At 40.9% G+C, this 20,927-nt stretch overlaps 1 protein-coding gene across 2 annotated transcripts; it reads left to right on the top strand.

The window, feature by feature from the left end:
* The first annotated feature begins 201 nt into the window (after positions 1-201).
* MIIP (migration and invasion inhibitory protein) lies at positions 202-8,489 on the top strand. Of its 2 annotated transcripts, none has more exons than XM_082493591.1 (10): positions 202-329; positions 2,016-2,203; positions 2,761-3,252; positions 3,859-3,961; positions 4,432-4,543; positions 5,259-5,323; positions 5,734-5,863; positions 6,976-7,072; positions 7,942-8,049; positions 8,357-8,489. In XM_082493591.1, the coding sequence occupies exons 2-9, from the start codon at positions 2,033-2,035 to the stop codon at positions 8,023-8,025; spliced, it is 1,254 nt and encodes a 417-aa protein (XP_082349717.1). In that variant the 5' UTR covers positions 202-329; positions 2,016-2,032; the 3' UTR covers positions 8,026-8,049; positions 8,357-8,489. The 2 variants fall into 2 exon arrangements, with proteins under 2 accessions (XP_082349717.1, XP_082349718.1); XM_082493592.1 differs by lacking the exon at positions 202-329 and adding an exon at positions 403-474.
* The last annotated feature ends 12,438 nt before the right edge of the window (positions 8,490-20,927 follow it).

Below are 20,927 nucleotides of genomic sequence, written 5' to 3'. Positions count from 1 at the left end.
CATTTTTCCAAACCGCTCCCTTTTGCTTTCGGGAGGGAGTCGGGGGTGCCCGATCCGCTCAGACAACGAGCAGTGCCGCTGTAATGCACTCAAAAGCGGACGGTTTGGGGCAGCCTCCCGCCCTTCCCCAGCACCCCGCCGGGCCGGGAGGGGCGCCCCCGCCTCCCCGGCCCCGCGCATGCCGGGAGCCGCGGGGCGGCACCGCCGTGGGGCTGCGGGAACGGCCGGGCCGGGGCTGCCCTGGGGAATCCCGGCGGCGGCCGGAGCCGGGCGGGGATCCCCCCGCCGCCGGATTGCTGGGCTGACCGGAGCGGCGGGGCGCGGCGCAGGTGGGCCCGAAAGCGCGGAGTCGGCGCGGCGCGGGGGGAGGGTGTTACAGAACGTCCGCAGCCGCTGGGCCTGGCTCCCCACGCCCTGCTGCGAAGGGAGGGCTTAGTAGCCCTCTGCTGGCCGCCGGACCGGGGTCTTGAAGAGGTAAGGGGAATTTCACAGTGCCCGCGGGCCGTCTGCCCTTCCTCATGGGCCTGGGAGAGCCGAATCGGCGCGTCTGCGCAGAAAGAGCTCTGGGGAGCTCTGCTTAGGTGTTGGGCAACTTTCTTGCGGAGTTGAGAATTCTTAGCTCCCGAGACAACCGTTATTTATTTTTAACTGCGAGGAACTAAACTCCTTTTCACAAAGGATTCAGACTGAAGCAGTTTCATAAGCTTGAGCCCCTGGCTTTGAGTGTGAAGGACTACCATTTTTTGTAGGTTATGCTAAGAGTGGATCTCATCTGGTAAAACCCTTCCAGAAAGTCCCTTGAGTAATGTTATTTTTGGAGTATTTGCTTTCTGATGAGCAATGATGAGAGGATGCTGTTAGCTTTGTTCTGTGAATACTGTGAGAACTTCTGTTTTGTTCAAATGATCTCAAATTTAGTACCTCAAACTGGTATTTTGATTTTATGTCCAGTAGTGCACCTCTCACTCATAACTTGCAACAAAAAGATATGTTGTAGTTTTTTGATTGTTAGCACTGCTTTTTGTTCTTCCTGGTGCTGTTGTACAGCATATGCATTTGATTCCTCATGTCCAGTTGCCAGGGTGGCAGACAAAAACATAGCAGCTGAGCTTTGGAGAAGGGTTTAGGGATGCTTTGGAACAAAAGATCCTAGAGAAGCATGTAGTTATGCTTGAGAACGTGATTGATCCTCTAGCCAAAAGGAATGGGTTTGGGTTTAGGGTTTCGTTTTGTTTTATTAAAAAAAAAAAGAAAAAACCAAACACAAACCCAAACACTTTCTGCAATTGTAGAGGAGCTTGTAATGCTGTAAACGTGTTGAATAGCATGACAGGCTTCCAGTCAAACGAAGCTTGATTTATTGATTTATTAACTCCCCCTTTTCCCCTCTTCTAATAAAAGGCAGTACCCCTTAGTGACCAATGTGTGCAATTGCAGTTGTCTGAGCCCTAGTCTTGAATCATAATTGAGCCTTTTGGATTCTTCCTGCCTGGGGAACGTGGAGGAGAGTTTTGACTCAGTATTTCTTTTGAATACAGTAAATACATTCATATTCCTTATTCATATTTTGAACTTATGAGCATCCAGGTATTATCACAATATGAATTTTGATGCTTAAAAAGAACAATAAAGCAGTATTACATAAAATTGTCTTACATATCAGCCTCTGAATCAAATGTCTCTTATTTGGCTTTTTGATGTGACTTTTTTCATGTTTACTGTTTCTTCTTGTCTAGTCTTGAATAGAGACTGTCTTGTCTCTATTCAGTCAGCTGCCAGTTTCTGGGTGCAAAATATTTGATAGTACGTCTGAGAGGAGAGAAGTATGCAGTAGTGCTAGTTCTTAGGGTAAAGAGTTTTAGAACTGGCTCATTTCTCAGGAGGAATGATAAACACTCCCAGCGTTTTAACAGCTGTGTTTTTTATGAAAAGTCCCCTGGAAGTGGTTTCTCCTGAGTCTACTTCTTCGCTTAATGCTTCCATTTATGTAGTTCACCCTTCCTCTGGCTTTACAGGAAAATGTTTTCATAGAATGGAGATAGAGCACCTGAAGAGGCTGCGTCAGGCCAACCAGGACCTTCTACAAAGGCTCAGAATGAAGCAGGAAGAGATCAGAAAAAGACTTCCCAGCAAGCCACTCTCTCCAGCATCTCTTCATAATGAAACAGCTACTGAAAGATCTGTCCCCTTGCCCAAGAGAGGGGTATGTGTTGTGTCTGTGCTAATATTGCTGGGAAACAAATGTGCCTTGTATGGAAGGCAGCAGCTCTGCCCATGGAGTGGTGGGGTAGAGGAGACATATGGACATGGAGCAGCTGATAGAATGCGGAATATGGAGTCTTTTAGAAAAGTAGCTAGACTTTTGTTTATTGTTTATCCTGTGGTCTCAAATACTTTCTCCTTGCAAAGGGTTCAGAGATCAGTTCCTGCCTAAGAAATGCAGGTTTCTTAATCTAAGATAGGAATGAATGTTGTGGAACATAATCCTTTTCTTCTAAGCACAAAAGCTCAAAATGTAGTGGTTCCTCAAACTGGGAAAAGCTGCATTTAGATGGAAGTGGATCCTTTTATTATCTAATCCAAACACTTACTAAGGGCTCATGAATGATACAAGGATTTTGCTTTTTTTTCCCAAGAATTTAAAGGGGTGAGCAGACTAGAATGAGAGGTTGATTTTTCTCTTAGTGAGTGAAATGTCCTGATGGAAGGTATTTGTAATCGGAATGATGCCATGTGGTATGAGAGTCTCTGTCTTTACAGAAGGAAAACCAGTTCAGTGCTGCAAATTGTACAGCTGACCCTGCAGTGTTGGTGTCGGTGGAACCTGGAGTTTACACAGCCAGAGCAGCCCTCTCTTCATCTCTTAAACACAGCAGCAATGACAGAGGGGTTCAGCAGCAACAAGCAAAGATGCAGGAAGCAGTAGGTTTGGATTCCAGCTTTCCTGGAAAAGAGAAGAATGTTATGCCGGTGTCTGCAGTCATTACCTGTGGCAGAGAAACCTCTGGAGTGGATAGGGATGGCCATGCTCGAGGAAGTCCAGAGAAAGAATCCTTCATTCCGGGACACGGAGAGAACAGAAAACAGTCCACTCTGCCACATAGTTTCCATGGAAAAAACAAGCTTAAGGGTCATCTGGACCCATCACTGAGCAGCAAACAAAGTGAAGAGACCAGCAAACAGCACGTAGTCATTAGAGAGCCCATAATCTGTAAATCAATCTTGGTGACATCTCAGTCCAGAGAGTTGAAGGTAAATGGTGAAACCACTGCTTTGCTCATTTTCATAAGTCAATAGAAAGACAGGGAGAAAGGGTCAGGAGAACATTACTTGCTCTGTTCCCACTGTGTAAATTGGAACTTGGAGTTAGAACTCCTCGAGCTTTAGCAGCCAGGGGCTGTTGGCAGTTTGTTCAGCCCCTGCTTTCCTTAGCCCTTGACCAGAAAACTGTAGCACTGTAAGACTCCTCGTAATTTGTATATGTGATTTATATACTCAGGGAGAGCTGCCTGGCGCAGTGCTGCTGCTACATAGCTTATTTCCTTAAGTGTGAAGGGCAGACTATTGCCATGATCATCCTCCAAGGCAGACAGATGGCCTGGCGTTTGGGGGTGTGTGATGCAGGGAAGTCAGCATTTTGTTTAAAGCCCTGAAAAATACTGCCTTAGCCTGGGCAAGTCCCCTGCCTCTCCTTTGTATTTTATGTATTAAGAAGGTAAAGGTCTGGTGAGCAAATTACTGGTAGAGGCATAGATAGAATCCGTCCTCTAAGCCACAGCTGCCAGTTGTCTCCTAAGTTGTACCTTTGAATGTCCTGGTGGATGTGTAGGAAGTCTTTATGAATTGTTTTCTTCCCAGAAGGAAGCTGGTCGTGTGACTTTTCAGTCTGACCCTGAAGAATATACCATACCTGCGAGCAGCTGGTTTGTGCGTCCTTTCCTGGGCTATGACTGGATCGCAGGTGAATTCTAAACTTGAAGCAAAACTCTCAGCATGATGTGCTAATATGAAGAGTTAAAACACAGTTTACAACCCCTTTAAGTTGGGATGTGATAGAACTGCAGACCTAGAGCCCATGTAGCAGGTCTCAGCAGGGGAGCTGCAGTTTTGTCAGAAGCCATTCCCTGTCCAGGCCAGAGGTGATCTGTGCTTCCCTGGAACAGTGAGGTGGCAGTGGTATGGGAATCTGGGCAGCAAATGGCAAAGCTGACTGGGGTCAGAGGGGATACCAAGTAACTGAAAGGAATGAATGCAGTAAGAGACCCCAGCCATGCAGTAAGTCTCCGGCTTGATGTGATGGCCTGCTTTTCTCATTATCGATTTTGGTGCTTCAGACCTTTGGTTGTTTTGACTGTTTTGCATGAGGCTTGCTTTGGTGCTGTCCCAAATTTGGTAAATCCTTGAATTTCTCTTTTTACTTGGTGTTCTCAGGGCTCCTAGATGCAGACTCTTCAGTAGCAGAAAAATCTGATCAATACTTTGCAGAGTTGCATGAGTTCCGACAGGCCAACAAAGAATCATGTATTCATGAGCAGCACCTGGAGTAAGTGGGTATGGGGGAAGGGCTGAAGCAGCCGTGTATCCTTTTAGAGTAATGAGAAGTATAGTCTGATTGGAGTGAGAAATTTTAAGGGTGGCTTTGTAGACCTTTACCTCCCAATCACAAATTTATGCTTGGAAAAGGTGGGACTGTTCAGAGGGCCTGCCCCGCTGTGACTACCTGCCCTAGTTTTGGCTGTGATAGAGTTCATTTTCTTCCTAGTAGCTGCTGTGTTTTGGATTAAATATGAGAAGAATGTTGATAACACATACTGTTGTAGTTGTTACAAAGTAATGGTTACGTTAGTCAAGGACTTTTTCAGCTTCCCATAGAAGCTGAGAGGGAGCATAGACAGGACAAGCTGACCAAAGGAATATTCCATACCATGCTCAGTATATAAATAATGGGGGTTGGTGGGGGGACAGGAATTCACAATTGCTGCTCGGGACAGGCTGGGCAACCAATCATCGGGTGGTGACAGTCACTTGTGTTGTATCACTTTGTTTTGTATATTCATTTACCCTTATTATTATTTTTTCTCTTCTATTAGTGTTCTATTAAACTGTCTGTATCTCAGCCTACGAGTTCCCTCTTCTCCTTACCCTACTGGGGGCGGTGGGAGGAGGGTGGGAGGGGTGTGAGTGAGTGGCTGCGTGGTCAAAGTTGCTGGCTGGGGTTAAACCACGACACTAACTGATTTGTTTGGGTATTTGTTTAGGCCCAAGGCTCTGGACTGCATAGTTCCTGAACAAGAACCAGATTTGATAACCAGTTCCCATAAGTGTAAGATCAGATTTCTTCCTAATCCAATTTCTGTGAACAAACAATGGAGCAGTCTTTGCCTGTCATTCTGAGAGCCCCACATCATACAGGACAAGGAAGAACGTGTTATTTTTAGCTGCAAATTCTAAACCAGATTCAACTTCCTACTCCAAAGATAGTTGAGTCTTCTCGGGATCCTCTCTCAATCAGTGTCATCTTGTTTTGTCAGTGTCTTGTAATTAGCTAATACTCTGTTTTTAAGTTGAGGAGGTTGAAGTTTTGGTTTTTAGGAGCTTACTTGGGGATAGGAAACATAAAAGATATTTCAGGAAAAGCGGCTCTTTTCTGTGTTAGAACACAGCTTTGTTGACGGGGTTGAGGAACCTTCTGTCAAACTAGAAATACCACGATGTTTCACTACTCTGTGGCAGGTGTTTACTGTTATCGATTAAACCAGCGCCTCTTCACTGTCCCTGTGGATTCAGAATCTGCCTGTCCTGTGTGTAAGATCCCACGTACTCACCAGCCCCCAGGGGTACTGGCAGAGCCAGTCTATGTCAGGTATGTAAGAATTACTGCTTTGTAATATGCAAGGAAACAATGGGGAGTAAAAAGCTGATCATGTGAGGGAGAAAACAGCATCAAAATAGCTCTGTAGAAGGTTACTGTTCTCAAGGCAGAGTTATCTCTTGCTTAAAAACTCACTACTGATCTTTTCCATAACCAGAAACAGTTTTGAAGTCAGTGAGAAATGCATGTTTTATCTGAATTTGGTCCAGAATCTGAATGTACATGTGTCGTGGTTTAGGCCAAATCCACCAATGGGGACCTGAGGGACCCCAGACGGGACCGACAGATGCTCCCCTCTACCCCTCTTCAAAGAGAGAGGCAGAGGAGGAAAAAGAGACTTATGAGTTTAGAAGGAACTAAACTACTTTAATGAAATATTAATAATAAAATAAAAAGAAAATAATGAAATATATACAAAACCGTATCAAGCTCCCGAGATGACAATCACGTCACCGGCTGGCACTGGGGCAGTCCCAGGCTGGACTCAGTGACGGACGGGAACTGGATTCCGGATCTGGATTCAGGATCGGGATCACAGGCAGACAAAGAGTCCTCCTCAGACGTCGGCCATTAAAGGAAGAGCCTGTGACCCTTTGATCCCTCAGCTTTTATACTGAGCATGAGGCAGATGGGATGGAATACCCTGTTGGTCAGTTTTGGGTCACCTGTCCTGTCCACTCCTCCCTGCAGGTGGGACCCCACTATGCTTTTCTGCTTCCGACCCTCCAACGGGGCAAATAACAAAGTTGGTTGGCCATGGGGGTTATGGCAATAAGTCTAAGCAAGAGCCTCTCTGCATACCATGCCTGGGCATCAGCTATAAACATTGGTCTTATCACTCTGAGAGAGTGAACACTGTCTGCACAATATGCAGTTAATTTCAGTTGTTAGAAGAGGCCCAGCTAAGAAGCGAAGTTACTGAACAAAATTGGTTCTGTTTTACCTCAAACCAGGACAACATGTTAAGTGTCTAATGCCCTTATCCAAACTGTTTCACTTGCTTCACTTCGGGATTAGACCCTTGGATTCTGAGTGTGGAAGGCATGCAGATTTCCACTGTCTTGTGGAATGTGTAGGCAATTACTTTCCTTGTGTGGTTGCAGGGTCAGCGTTCCCAGGTCTACCATAATGCCTGCCTACAAATACAAAGCCCATCGCAGGAAAAGCTTTGAACTGGCAGACAATCTAGCATTACCTTCGGTAAGTTGCTGTCTTCTTGCTGATACTGATGGCACAGCCTGGGCTGGGCATTGCTTTACAGCACAAGAAGGAAAGAGAATTTGGGACTCATGCCCCTAGAAGGGTTTCCACTAAAATTTCTGTCTCTGTGTCATTGAGATAGCAAGAAAAGCCACTGGTGTGTGCTTCTGAGTTCATACTTTTTGTGTAACTGGCATAAAGTATATGACACATCTCCAGACGCTTTACACTGAGAAAAAGAAAGTGCCATATGGAGCTGTGTACTTCTGGGGCATGATTCAGCTGACTTATTTCAGGTATTGACCTTTCAACATGATGAACAACACCTAAGAGTGCCTGTGTTTGTTTCCACAGATGTTAGAGTCTCTAAAACACAAGCTTCTGTGAAGTATTCACAGTGTATAGGGGCCAGGCAAAATCAGTAGTGGCAAGGGTGGATTTTAAACTGATTTTGTAGAGTTGGTCCTGTATTCTAGCCACTAGGCAAAGCTGCAGGCAGTATTACTAATCAGACCGAGCACTAGGCTAGAGATTTCTAGGGAAGAGATAGGAAGAAGCCTGGTTTTGAGGTTTAGGGAACTGAATGAGTCAGTTGAGACCGGTTCAGAGAGGCCGGGTGCTTGAGTTCACAAAGCAGGAGATCGTTGTAGACATAATTAGCCAGTGAAATGTGGAAGAGGGGACAGCTATGCAGTTTTGCTTCATCAGAGATTTCTTCTCTTTCCTGTTGGTCATGTAAAACTTCTCAAAAATTAATTAATTACCTTCTAAAAGCTCCTTGTGCAGAAGTAGTTATTTAGAACTAACAGGCCACAATAGATAAGAAAGGGTAAAGCATTCCAGTGCAGCATTCCCATCTCTTTTCACAGCATTGCTTGGCTGGCTGGAAAAATATCATCCCTTCCAGCGACCCCACACTCAGCAGTTTGGATCTGCGAGCTTCACTGGAATAGAAGCCGCCTCACCATCCTCGCCTGGTAAGAACAGCCTGTTAAGAGTCCCTGGAGATGCTGTGAATTGCACAGATGGGAATTGTGATCCCATCTCTAAAGGGTATTATAATCCTTGATTGCTAAGCAAACAAAAATGCCTGGAAGATTATCTCCTTATCTCCACAAGGAAATATCTTCTTTCTGCTGCTGTGTAAACTGGTGTGTGCAGACACAAAAAAAGCAAACAGAGCTGGATAAAAGGCAAAAGCCTGTCCAGCTCACCAATCTTCATCAAAATGGGAAAAGATAGTTCGGCATTCTTTGATTAATATCCTCTTCATTTGGATTCCAGAACTCGGTGTCCAGAGTATCAGGAGGAACCAGAACTGACCAGCTTCTGAACCTGACCCACTTGAAGCGCTTCAGATTTAAGTGCTTCTCAGCAGAGGGAGCAAAACAAACCCGGACACTACAGAGCAGCTCCAAATTTAAATACAACTGCGTCAACAATGTGAACCACCGACTTGATTGCCCTGTGGAAGGGTTTGGGGCCGGGTGTGGAAACAACTCTATTTGGATAAAAATAAATCTTGGAAAAGTTTTTTCCTAGTTTTCATAATTGTGCGCATACGTGAGCAACAAATACACATAGCTGAATGTACAAACTCTCATATATGTTTTTTCACTTTTCTTTTTTGTCTTTTGCAGCTACTTCTAAGCAGATGCATGAGCTTTCACACCTAGGGCTGGATAAAGTGATGTGTACAGGATGACTAGTACTGTTACTACTAGAACAGCCATAGCAACAGAGTTCATCTACCACCTCAACTAAGTAAACAAGAAGTGTAATGTTAACTCTGATTGCCAGGGTGAGGAACTGGCCTATGAATGGCCTGGTTCAGTGGAATGCATACAAGTATGTTAATTTTGAAATGTTTGAAACATGTCACATAATTTGCTAGTCCCTTAAATGTGAGTTAATCAATAGTTTAGTCAAAACAAAAAAATCCAGTTTATTTTCAGTGCAGTGTCTGTAGCTACAGGGTGCATTACATCAGAGTAACTATGAATATAAAAAAGCATATTAATGTAAAATGAGATTTTATTAATCAAAAAGCTTGATAATGCTATAAAGTGTTTGCAAATTATACTTGCCTCCACTTTTCCAAGTTTTTTGGAGATAAACCAAAAAACATTTTGGAGTTCTTAAATTGTACCAAACAAAATATATTCTATAGTGTTTTGTTTGAACTTTATAGACTGATGTTACTTTCCTTGTCTAAAAACAATAAAACTGATGTTTTATTTTGCTTTGAATAAGCCTGAAACAGAAATTCCTGCCTGAAGAATACTGTAAGTTATTATGAAATCTTTATTAGCAATTGCATTCAGAAACTTTGGATCAAATTTATTTCTGGGAGCTAACTTGACAGAAGGAACGTGGTTTACGCCAATGATATTTTCAGCTTCTTGGCATTCACGGTTGTTTACATATCAAATACATTACTTATAAATCAAATGTATAAATAGACATTTTTAAGTAAGGAAAGGAATATTGCAAGTTTATGAAATCTTAATGTAAGACCCAAAATGGAAAATGAAAAGCATGACTGATCAGTTTAGCTTTGGGTTTTGCATATGTAGGGTAAAGTAAATGGAATTTGTCACATTTCCATTATTGAACATACTAATTTTAAAAGAAATTAACCCAGTTAATATAAAACAATAGCTGCCAAATGTTACTAAAGAGGGCAAATTCAAGATTCTTACTACCTTGCCTTCAAACCCCAAACATTAGAAGTCATAAACCACTTCTTAATTTATCCTGAAATAAATTACAACAAGCCTGCTCCACTTTATAAGTAGAGAAAACGAAGCACTGTAAGATTAAGTAACTTATGTGAGATCTATATGGTGAATGCAGGATGGAACCAATGTTGAACTCAAAATGTCTCTTGATAGCTAGGGATAAGTTCAATCATTTACGCTTGCGAAAGTTTTGAAAGTGTGATTATGACTCTCTTCCTCCGCTAAAAACAGGTGAAACAAGTCAGTAACACCGCACCTGCTTACCCAAGTTAACCTCAATTTGTATCTTTATATGTTGGTTCTGGCCTGTTTGATCCTGCATTCATTTGCAAGCTGAAACAGACTGAAAATTATACCCATTTGTGGAACTCCTTTTTTTTTTTTTTTTTTTTTTTTTTTTTCCCCTCTTCCCCCCCCCCCCCCCCCCCCATCTCCATCCATATCCCTCCATTGCAAGGCTAAGCCTTACAATGACAGATCTTGTTCAAAGTAGCAAATCTTTAGAAAAGGTTATTTTCCCTGTATGCACACTTCAGGCTAGCTTTAACTTTTCCTTCATACCCTTCCTCTTCAGTTCTCACATCCCTTTTCAGGTGGAGCTTCTCACAAATGCTCAGTCTCAAAATAGTCTCTTTTTTAATTATCTGAGCCATCCTGTGTGCCCTTTGTGCTAATAAAAAAGAAATACATTTCATTTTCACGTTAGGAGTGTTGATTTAAATTTCCATGTTAATTCACTTTTTTGTCTGAACTGGTATAGGGAATTGTTTCCTTTGCTTTATGTTTATTAATCTTTCAGAGCAGAAAACCTGATTTGCCTATTAACTTAAAGAATGACCTGATGGTTCTATGTTGGTTTTATAGTTACATCTCCATATCAGTGCATAATAAACTTATATCTTCATCCTTGTTGCATAGGGAATCTAACCAGTGTACTCAGGTTTTCCAGCAGAGCTTAAGCAGACTGTACATCTTGAAATTTGTACTCTGCCCAGGTCAGTTTGTAGTTGACAGTATACAGAAACAGATTTTTCTGCTGGCCAAGTTGGTCTTCTCATTCCATTCGTAATTTGAATTATCAACGATGTTGCAATTGGACTTTGGTTAATATTGTTGATACATGATCCAGAATGTAATCTAGAACCTTTTGTTTCTATCTGCACCGTTTCTCTAGAAGAGAAACAGGAGGTCTGAAAGTGAGTAAACCCATATTTTTTAAGTAGGACACCTGGCTATGGATGTGCGTGGAGGCCTCATCTTCTAGTAAGAAGGTGATTCATGTGTAGTCAAGCTTCTGATCACAGTCTCACTTCAAGGTAGAGTTACCAAAAAGATGCTTGCTCTAATTTCGTGTGACCTGCAGCTGAGGTAAACGTGTGTACTCCTTTAATTTGTTTTCTCAGAATTGCTCTGCGGAGGTCTGTAATGCTCTGTGCCGAGCCATGTGGCTGCTGGTTGTAGTCAAGATGTCAAAGTTACCTGTCCTAGTTAGTTTAATTTGAACAGCAGTAATGCAAGGAATAACAACAGAAAAGTCATTTCTGGAAAGCAAGGTCATGCTTTATAAGAACCAGACTTTTTTATTTTTGGTACTGAATATGAGACAAAATTTCAGTTCAAAAGATGAGCAAAGAAGTTTTATCCAGCCTAGAGTAATGCTAAATAACAGGCCTGCACAAGATGCCTTTGAACCTTGTGCTGTGAGGAGTAGTTTGGATGTGGATACGTTTATGGGTTATAGTGTAATAACAAGGTTTTGCACAGTATCTTTGTCCTGCAGTAAGTGGTACACAACCCAAGACAAGACATGCTTTCATGAAGATGGGTGACTCAGATGTCACCTGGGGTTACATTGTAAAGGAATACATCTGTTTACTGGTTGAAAAATTGCCTTTTGTTCAGTGTTAGAGCAGCTTCTGCACTTGGACTGTGGACTCTGCAGCAACCTGAGCTGTGATGGAGCTAGTGCTGGAATCTGCACTTCTAGGGGAGAACAGAGGGTGGGGGGGTCGTGTGCATGGGATATCGGGATTGTGGGCTAGGAAAACAGGGGAATGTTTTGAGGCTGGGGGTTTCTGGAGAGGAGGCTAAGCAGACATTAGACTGTAGGAATATAGAGTAGGAAGCTGGCAAAATTGGAAGCTACTATGTTGCTTACATTTTGATGCCACTGGAAGTTGGAATATCCAAAGTGAAGCCCAGCATTCTTGACTTGTCCTGGATTTTTTTTTTTTTTTTTCCATAGCACTTGAAACATGCTGTGTTAGACTGTGCAGCTGTGTCTTCTGTTAATGGCTGGCTCCAGTGTGTGTACCCGTTTGTGTTAGTTCTCCTGGCATGAGTGATGGCTGCCTGATGCTTTGATGGTAAAGCTAGTGAACCCATGGTCCTAGATGCTTTGATGGTAAAGTTCCCCTTTCTGACTGTATTGCGTGTACATAAATCTGACTCATAAGCTGGGAGATCCAGCTCTGCTTAATTAAACAAATTAGACACAGCAAATAATGCATTTGTGATAGGTTTTAACAGAGAAGTGTAGTTCAGCCTTTAAAATATAGCACCATCAGCTTCTCAGTAACAGTGTTAGTCTGCAGTCATGGTTTAACCCCAGCTGGCAACTAGGACTGTGCAGCCATTCACTCACAAACACCCCCCCCCTCCCCCCAACTCACCCCGTAGGGTAGGGAGAAAAAAAATAAAACTTGTTTGTTGAGATAAAGACAACTTAATAGAACAGTAATGGAAGAGGAAAAAAAATAACAATAATAATGCTAAATGAGCATGCAAAGTAAAGTAATGCAACACAAATTGCATCACCACCCAATGATCGGTTACCCAGCCCATCCAGAGCAGTGATCACAGATTCTTCCCCCTACCCCAGCCCCCATTTATATACTGAGCATGACGTCTATGGTATAGAATATTCCTTTGGTCAGCTCGTCCTGTCTATGCTCCCTCTCAGCTTCTATGGGCAGCTGAAAAATTCCTAACTTAATTTAAACATTACTTCCAAACAACTACAACAGTATGTGTTATCAACATTCTTCTCATACTAAATCCAAAACACAGCAACTACTAGGAAGAAAATGAACTCTGTTCCAGCTGAAACCAGGACAACTGCCATCAGTGTTTTGTCTGTTTGCTTCCTCTAGGATTATTGTAAGACAGTTTTGGTGATGTCTCAGGATCAGGTGTTTCTTGCTGTCAGTACATTTAAGAATTAATATCAAGAGGCATGGATGAATGTAGTGCTCGTTTATTCATTCTCTTTAGTTACCAGCATGTCAGGGAACAGCTGTCTCCAGAACCCTCAGGTGAAACATCTGCATGTGGCTTGCTTTTTGAATGATTTTCAAACTTCACTTTTGGGGGCTTTCATCTCTTCGGAACTTATGTTTTCAAAGCCCAGAATAATTTTTTTTCAGAGTGTGTCAAATCTGAAAACACAAGAGAAATTCTGCCCCTTCTCTTTAGAGTTAAAAACCTTAATTTCACCGGGTTCCTGGGTAATGGCAGACCAAATGTAAGGACTTAATTTTCTGGTTCAGCTGGTGTATTCCATTGGTTTCAACAGAGCAAAAAGTGGCTCCTAGGAAGAGGAAAACAAGACCCTAAACTGTAAGAGTTGAGATGCTCAGCTACAGTCATAGAGAAAAGCTTTACTCTCTGAAAAAACTGTGTCCTGAAAATCTTCCCATTTGTTTCTTTCATAAAAATTATTTCATATTTTCCCACTTTCTTTTGTTTGCGTCAGCAAAGGAAAGCTCATCTTGCTTCTGTTATTAGATAAGCTTTATAACTCTCAGCTTTTGGATGAGGAGAACCAGAGTACTAAAAAAGGATATGAGTTACCCAAAAAGTCTGTGATAGTACTGTGAACTAATGACTCCCACTCCTGTGGTGTTTTAACCACAAGGACAGTCTTCCCCAAACATTTTTCTTTTCTATTTTTGATTGAAATGTATAGAATTGGAACTGTTAGTGCTTTTTCAATTTCCTTGTTTTACTTCTCAGACGCATACATAGAGCACATTTCAGTTGCAACGATAGCATTAACAATTGCGTATCAGTTAATAAATGGAAAATATTTACACAAAGGATAGTTAGCAAGGAAAACTCAGGTGTATCTCCTTATTATTTTGAACTTTGTAAGATTCTTTGCTTTTCCAGTAACAGAGATCCAGAGTTACTCTGAGTTCACTAGAGTTTGTTTGGATTTATATTTGTGTAAATGTGAGCAGAATTTCCTGTTGTTAGAAAGAAGTAAAACACTCATAATTCCAGTAATCTTCTAAAAGGGTGTATTTATTCCCAAAGTAAAAAAAAAAAATATAGGCAGTGCAGTAAGAACATAAGTAATTTCCAGTAAATAATAGAGTAGTGTTTAATCCTGAAACAGCTGGTTTGTTTGGGAACCGTTACTAACTTACAGATGAACTTCATGGGTTAAATGCTTTGCTGAAATAACTGAACCTGGCTGCAAAAGACCTGTCTGTCAGTTCACACATATCTGAAAGTAGATCTTCTATGAAATGACGAGGTTCAGCAAAAGCTTCCTTTACATCTTGCTTTGGTTCTATCCTATGCTTGAATCTCTCACTTCATCGTACCTTAGACTGAAGTTTTCTTTAGAATCTTCTGCCAAGAGTTCAGAGACTGGAATTCTTGAGTGCCTGGTTTGATTCTGTTCACAGTTGAATAGCACCTTCCAAAAACTGCAGGTGAAAACTAGGTCTGATGGATTAGATTTTAGTTTTAATGGATCTCAAATAATACCTAGACTGGAGTACAAGAACACTATAAAAAATGCTCAGTCTGATACTCAAAATTTAAGAAATGCTAGCATGAAAATTTCTTTGCATATGCCCCTTCCCTCTAACGTGGTTTTTATTTACAGTATCCAATCAGGCCAAGCTTCCCTCACCAGTTGTCTTCCTCACTTTTGAGTTGGTCTCCTTTCTTTCCAGTCCTACTTGTGAGTTTCCTCTAATCTAAGCATTTTGATCCTTTCAGTTGATTCTGGTTTTGTCTTCTATATGAATTATATGACACTTTCTTTCAAAAACTTCGCTTTGAAGGTCTCCTTGAGAGCAAAGCAGATATAGTCTTCCTCTTCTCACTTCCAGTTCCTGGTCATATGCTGATGAGGAGAAATTGCTGTAGAGAAAGTCTGGTTTTGATTCTGAAACTCCGTGTGGGAATTCAATGATGTGAAGATACCGCACAACAGGCAACTTTGGGAGTTGTGAGCGGCTTAAGAACGCTTAGAGAGAATGAATTTATTTGAAATCTCCCCACTGAAAATCAAATGCATTCACCATCAAGTTTGTGCAAGGTTTGGGTTTTTATGAGGCTTTAGGATTTTGGCAGACTTTCATGGCTTCTCAAAAGGCACATTCCCGATACAAGAATTACCTTGTAGTAGGGGAATTCAAAAACTCAGACTGAGGCAAATGTCTGCCTCAACAATGTTCTGCTCTAACGCTTCAGAGTTTGGCTTGTAAGTAGCTGAAAAACAAGATCTTTGCAGTGCCAGACAAAGCTCGATACCAGACTCATGGAGAAAAACTATGCAGTCAAAATCAAATAATGTAAACCTTGCTTTATTGTAAAACATGCTTCATTAACTATAGCTTAACTACTTAAGTAGGCTTTCTGCATGCGGGCAACTACTATGAAACAAAGAAGGTGTGAATTTACTGCAAAGTGGCTGCTGCTTATTAGCTCTCTGCGTGGACATACTGTACGTTTAGAAACTTGCTAGCTAAAGGCAAGTATGTACTTGGTTTCTTGCTTTTTACGTGTCCTTTCATGTAACTGATGGCTTTATAGAAGCTTTCCTGCACTTTCTGATTAGGTGGGGGAAACCATGAGCTTTGTAGAACTCCAGACAAAGACTGACATGAGGTAAAACGGAGCTAAAGTCAAAGCTGGGGCTCATGGATAAATCTGTATCAGTGCAAAGGCTGAGGGTGGGGAGCAGGCCCCAAACAAATAATGCTGTTGTGGGTCATTTAGATTTACAGTATGATTACTCCAGCAAACAAGCAGCAGAGAAGTCTTTTGCTTTAGGTTAAACCAATGCTAGGGAGGTGTGGAGAAAAGGCATGAAGGATCTTTTGAAATGCCTCAGCCTTCACATGATACTACCTGTCCAGCCTTTATTACCCATCACTTTCTTTACAGCTGTAACGATCAAGTGGCTATCCTGTCTGGACTGTAGAAAATCCACCCGTGAGCCTCTCCATTTCTAACAAGGTATGGGAGGAAGGGCGTAATACAAATGACATTCAAATAATAACATCTTTGTCAAGAGCTTTCTCCGTGGAGAATGACAACGTGTAAATCTACCACTCTTCCAGAAGCTGTAGTCAGAATTACTGAAAGTACGGACGTGATGTGATCTTTTTTTCTAAGGTCGTCTCTCTCTCTCAGCCAGCCTGTGGGCATAGTAATTCTGTGATATGGTTTTGGTTTCTTTCATGGAAGCCAAGTCTTTCCTGAGAGCACTGAGTTCTCTGTCAGCTCTTCTCATTTTTCAGTCTGACTCAAAATGCACTTTAGTTTTGAAGCTACTATGCACCAGAAAAAAAAGACATTTTATACATATTATTTTTTTTGTTACATTAGTTATTTTATTACTCTATATAAAGTATTGGTATTAGTTGAGATAACAAAAAGTTACAAGATTTTTGTTACCCACATCTACTCTATATAAATTGCATCTGTAAAAGAAATATAATTGAAAATTAGGCCATGTTATCATTATTATTAACATGATCAGCCTGACACATTTTTAGCTACTTAAATTTTTGTTTCAAAGTTCTGAATGACTTAACCCAATCAAAAAGTGAGTAAAATGACAGGCATCATATCTTGTTTTGCATATTAGCACTGAATACAAATCTCTGGTAGCAGAAATGCATGGTTACACTGGCATATATTTTACTATTTGAACTGAGGATATGCTCCGGTGGGAGTAATTGGAATGAAGACCAGGGAACATGAATGGAGTCAGTGGGCTTTGTGGGGGGAATTCATAGCTCTTGGCTGAAGCAAGACTTCTTACAGTAAGACCAGTATCAGCTGAGGAGAGATTCTTTTTTCCCAGTACATCTAGGTTCTCTGCCCTCTGGACAACTATTCCAACAGCTATGTTGTGGCTCAGAGTCAGCAAAAACAATTACCGTTGACAGCATTTCTGAGCTTCCCAGAGTCAGGAATTGGCTGTTTCACATAACTACTTTTTGATGTTATATTCTGTAATTAAAAACAATAAAAGTAACTTTATCATTGCTTGGGAACAGACCAGGATGTATCTCCTTCCGTTGGTTGTTTGTTAATTGCCAAGAAATTTTCTGTGCTCAGCAAGAGCACAGCTGATTGAAACAATAGTCCTGAGTTTCAAACAAACAAGAACTAGTCTGTTCTTTTATTTTCTGGTTCACATATGTATGAAACTTTATATAAAGCAAGGAAGCTGATTTCTTTTTCTGTTATTTTTACTAGAGAACAGAAACACCCTGTGAGAATGTCCATCTACTGAAACTACAGTTACTGAAATGATTTGGGAATTCCCCTATGTACTGGGATTTCATTATGACCCGAGCTCATGATAACCAGTTTTTCCCTGCTGGGAACTTTTGTTTTAAGCCATTGCTGCGTTTCCACAAGTATGCAACAAGAGCTTCATATCATCTTCCTTGTTGGTCACAGTGGACACACATTCAAAGGTAAATTGCTAAATCAATAATAGCTCTGCAGATCATGTTCGTAGTATCAAGAGCACCTGCAATGTATTTAACGTATGGCAGAGTGGTTTGATTGATGGGACATAATTAAATGGATTGACAAATATTTAGTACTAAGAAGAAGAGAAATGTATGTGCCAGAAAATAAGTATCAGTACCAGAGCAGCATGGAGAAACAGAATTTTGCCAATCTGTGGCATACTTGTCATGAATTAGATTTTAGTGCTTATTACGTGTTCAGACAAGTTCAAATACTTTGTCAGCTACAGCTAGTTCAAACTCTGATTGCCTGCTCTCTAAGTGATGTTTCTCAATGAGCTCACATTGCACCAGTGCTGCCCTTCCTCCTGTCTGTCCTCTTTGGGCTACTGAAAGATTTCTGGAGAAGTTTAGTATGTTGGCTTCACTTACAATGCCTAAAATCATTGGGATCCTGAATGCTGTCCCTGCATGTTGTAACTGCAGTGTCACTTCCCAAGATCCCCAGGAAGAGAGATCTTCAATGGCTAAAATCCATAAATAGATCAAGAGATGTGTCAACAAAGAGTCAGTCTTGGTGACTACTTGCTTTCCTTCCTTTAACCATAAGATTCTTTGTTTTTATTATAGTAAATGCTTTCATTTTTCTTTTTTAATTTGTTAATAATGTCACCTTTCATTTGTACCTCCTGTAGTATGTAGCATGTATCCCAATGAGCCCTGCCTTTGGTACTACTGAGATTCCTAGTGAGGTTTTAGGGTCTGGTGTTGTTTCATCTAGCTACACAGCAAGAGCTTAACGATTTCTTTCATCAGTATACTGCAATGCTCTAAATAGCAACACTGACAAACACTGAAATACAGATTTTAGACAAGGTTATTTTAATATGTATCCTTTTAAATTCAATGGTCTCATTTATCTGTTTGACATATTTAGAGATAACACCTCTTTTTTTTCACTGATACAGCTGGGTATATATTAACTGAACATATGTATTAAAAACACGAGGAACCTTGCTAAAAGTACAATGTAAGACTAAAATAAGCTACTTCAAAATTAGAAAATGTCATGAGTGCTTTTGCTTGAGCATGTGTGTAACAATGCTACTTCTACAGTATTCTATTGCTAGGTTTTTTACTAGGCTGTCGCTGCTGACAGCACAATGAGTAGACAATGCTGAAGGGTTGTCTTGGGCACGTGTTAAAGAGACTTTCTGTTGTCGCTTAGCTAGGTCTCTGCATTCTTTTGCTCCAGGTATGAAGCAACATATGAATAACCACTGACTTACGGGACCTTCTCTGATTCCCTCTACCTCAACTCCACACAACACAGCACAGATCAGATATCTGGTGTAAAAATTACCTAAGCTTTAGCTAAGTTTGGCATTAATTAAATCAGTTAAAATAGAAAATGCCAAGTGACTTGTCTTTGGGCATTGCTACCTTTAACACCTAAAACAAAAGGAGCTTCAGATGTTAGAGACAGATGCATGTAATCAAATAAATATTATAAATAATAATAGCATGCTCATAGGGGCTTTCCCCTTTTTTTCTGATAGACATTGTCCTCTGATGGAAGAATAGAGAAATAGGCGTTGTTTGTTTGCTTCTATTTGTTCTGCTTTTTTTTTTAATATTAATATAGAGGATTATTTTCTAGGAAATGTAGGCAACATTTAGAGAACAGTAGTGTGGGTTTGTTATAAAACAGAGGTGTTTCTTCCAGTTACTGATAGGGCTTCTTTTGGAAAGCCCCTTTCATTGTATTTGAAATCAAAACACGCAAAGTCTGAAATCAATGCATTTGGTTAAAAATGCATGCAGGTTGGAACATTCCTATTAAATACAGCCTCTTCACTCTTTTCATTGCTGTTGCTTTTGTTGCAGACTTTTAATAGCATTTCCGAAAAGCCAGCAGCAACACTAAGCACTTTCTACTTCTCGTGCTTTCAAGTACCTAGTTCAATCAGGAATGAATTTAAGAATAAGAAGTTTTTGGAAGGATGGCAGATGGGAAGTCTGGTTTCCCTTTGGACATGTGAGATGGATTCTTTCTTCTGAGGAACACTGGCCTCCCACTGTATCCTTTCCCTCAGTGAGAGTGTTACTAGAGTCTTTCTTTATCCAAGTCATCTCCTTCCATGAAACTGTGTAAAACTTAATGATGTTGTATCGTCAGCCAAATTTGACTGAAGTTATCCAATGGGTTAAAAAATTGTTGACACCATTGATTAAAAGGGAAGTGACATACGTATATATATATAAAATACTCAGTATGCTTATTGGGGGAGGAAGGAAAAAAAAAAAGACGAACAGAACACACCAATTGCCCTGGCTACTATGTCATTTGAAACTGCACTCATAAATTGGGAGAATTCCCTAATGGTATATTATTACACAAGATTAAGACATTTTCTAGCCCATTATTTAATTAGGAAAAGCAAGAGTGTAATATCTGGACGTTCAGATTACTTAATTGTCTCTAGACATACCTACCACAATCAGCTCTTATAGCTAAGAGGGCTTACAAACTGAGAAGTAACCTGACAGAGTGAAGAAAAGAAGTTAGATTTATGTGTCAAATACACAGTATACAATGTTCTGAAAATGCCTGGTTTTTAAAAGACGGTATTCTGGGGCAAAAATAGAAGCAGCTAGTTAAAAAGAAAAGTTACAGCTATGAGTTAAAGAAGATATTTACATTATCCCAGGGTCCCTGTGGAATACTCTCATCTTTGGTACTCTTGTTATGGTAGCAGTGATGTAGCTGTGGGTCTTTAATAAAATAATGAATTATTCAACTTTCAATCTTTTCTCATGTCTTTTGGTTTTCTTTTTGCTGATAAGGGTGAGAAGCAAAAAACCATGGGTGTGAGAATTCAAATTCTCTCTGTTTTCTTGAGCACCTCAGAGAGGTTTTCAAGGCAGTCTGCCCTTTTTTTGAAGTGGCTAACTTTTACTTTTGACAAAACTTTTAGGGCAGACAAGAAAGCTTCATGACACCTTAAACCCACGGAAATCTTTCCAGGCACCAGAGCCAAAAAAACATTATCCAGAGTAACAAATGAAAGTGAGCAAAATGATGAGTAGCAGTCCAAGGGATGATTGTCAACAAGAGGAGTTGATTTCAAGTGGGATTTGAGGAAAGAGAATGATTCTCAAGAGGATGCTCTCCGGTATGTTCGTGTTTAAATGGCAGTGTGTAAAGCCTAAACCTTCATGGAGTCACCCTTGTTGGTTGTGAGTTTTCACAGACTCATCCAAACAGGAGTAAAATGACTGTACTGAAAAAATGAGTGCTTCTTACTGGGAACTTGAGGCTTCATTGCAGCTCTTTAGAGTGTGGCGGATGGACGGGGCAGGGCTTGGACTCATGCCTGGCCA

This window comes from Vanellus vanellus, assembly GCF_965231255.1.
Source record: "Vanellus vanellus genome assembly, chromosome: 20".
Lineage (NCBI taxonomy): Eukaryota > Metazoa > Chordata > Aves > Charadriiformes > Charadriidae > Vanellus > Vanellus vanellus.
The sequence above is the reverse complement of the archived record's forward strand: the minus strand, read 5'-3'. Positions and strand labels throughout refer to the sequence as shown.

Excerpts from the sequence above, each read along its gene's own strand:
- MIIP (XM_082493591.1), top strand. The coding sequence starts at position 2,033 with ATGGAGATAGAGCACCTGAAGAGGCTGCGTCAGGCCAACCAGGACCTT. Across the intron at positions 2,204-2,760 it reads TCCCCTTGCCCAAGAGAGGG|AAGGAAAACCAGTTCAGTGC; the intron begins GTATGTGTTGTG and ends CTGTCTTTACAG. Across the intron at positions 5,864-6,975 it reads GCAGAGCCAGTCTATGTCAG|GGTCAGCGTTCCCAGGTCTA; the intron begins GTATGTAAGAAT and ends GTGTGGTTGCAG.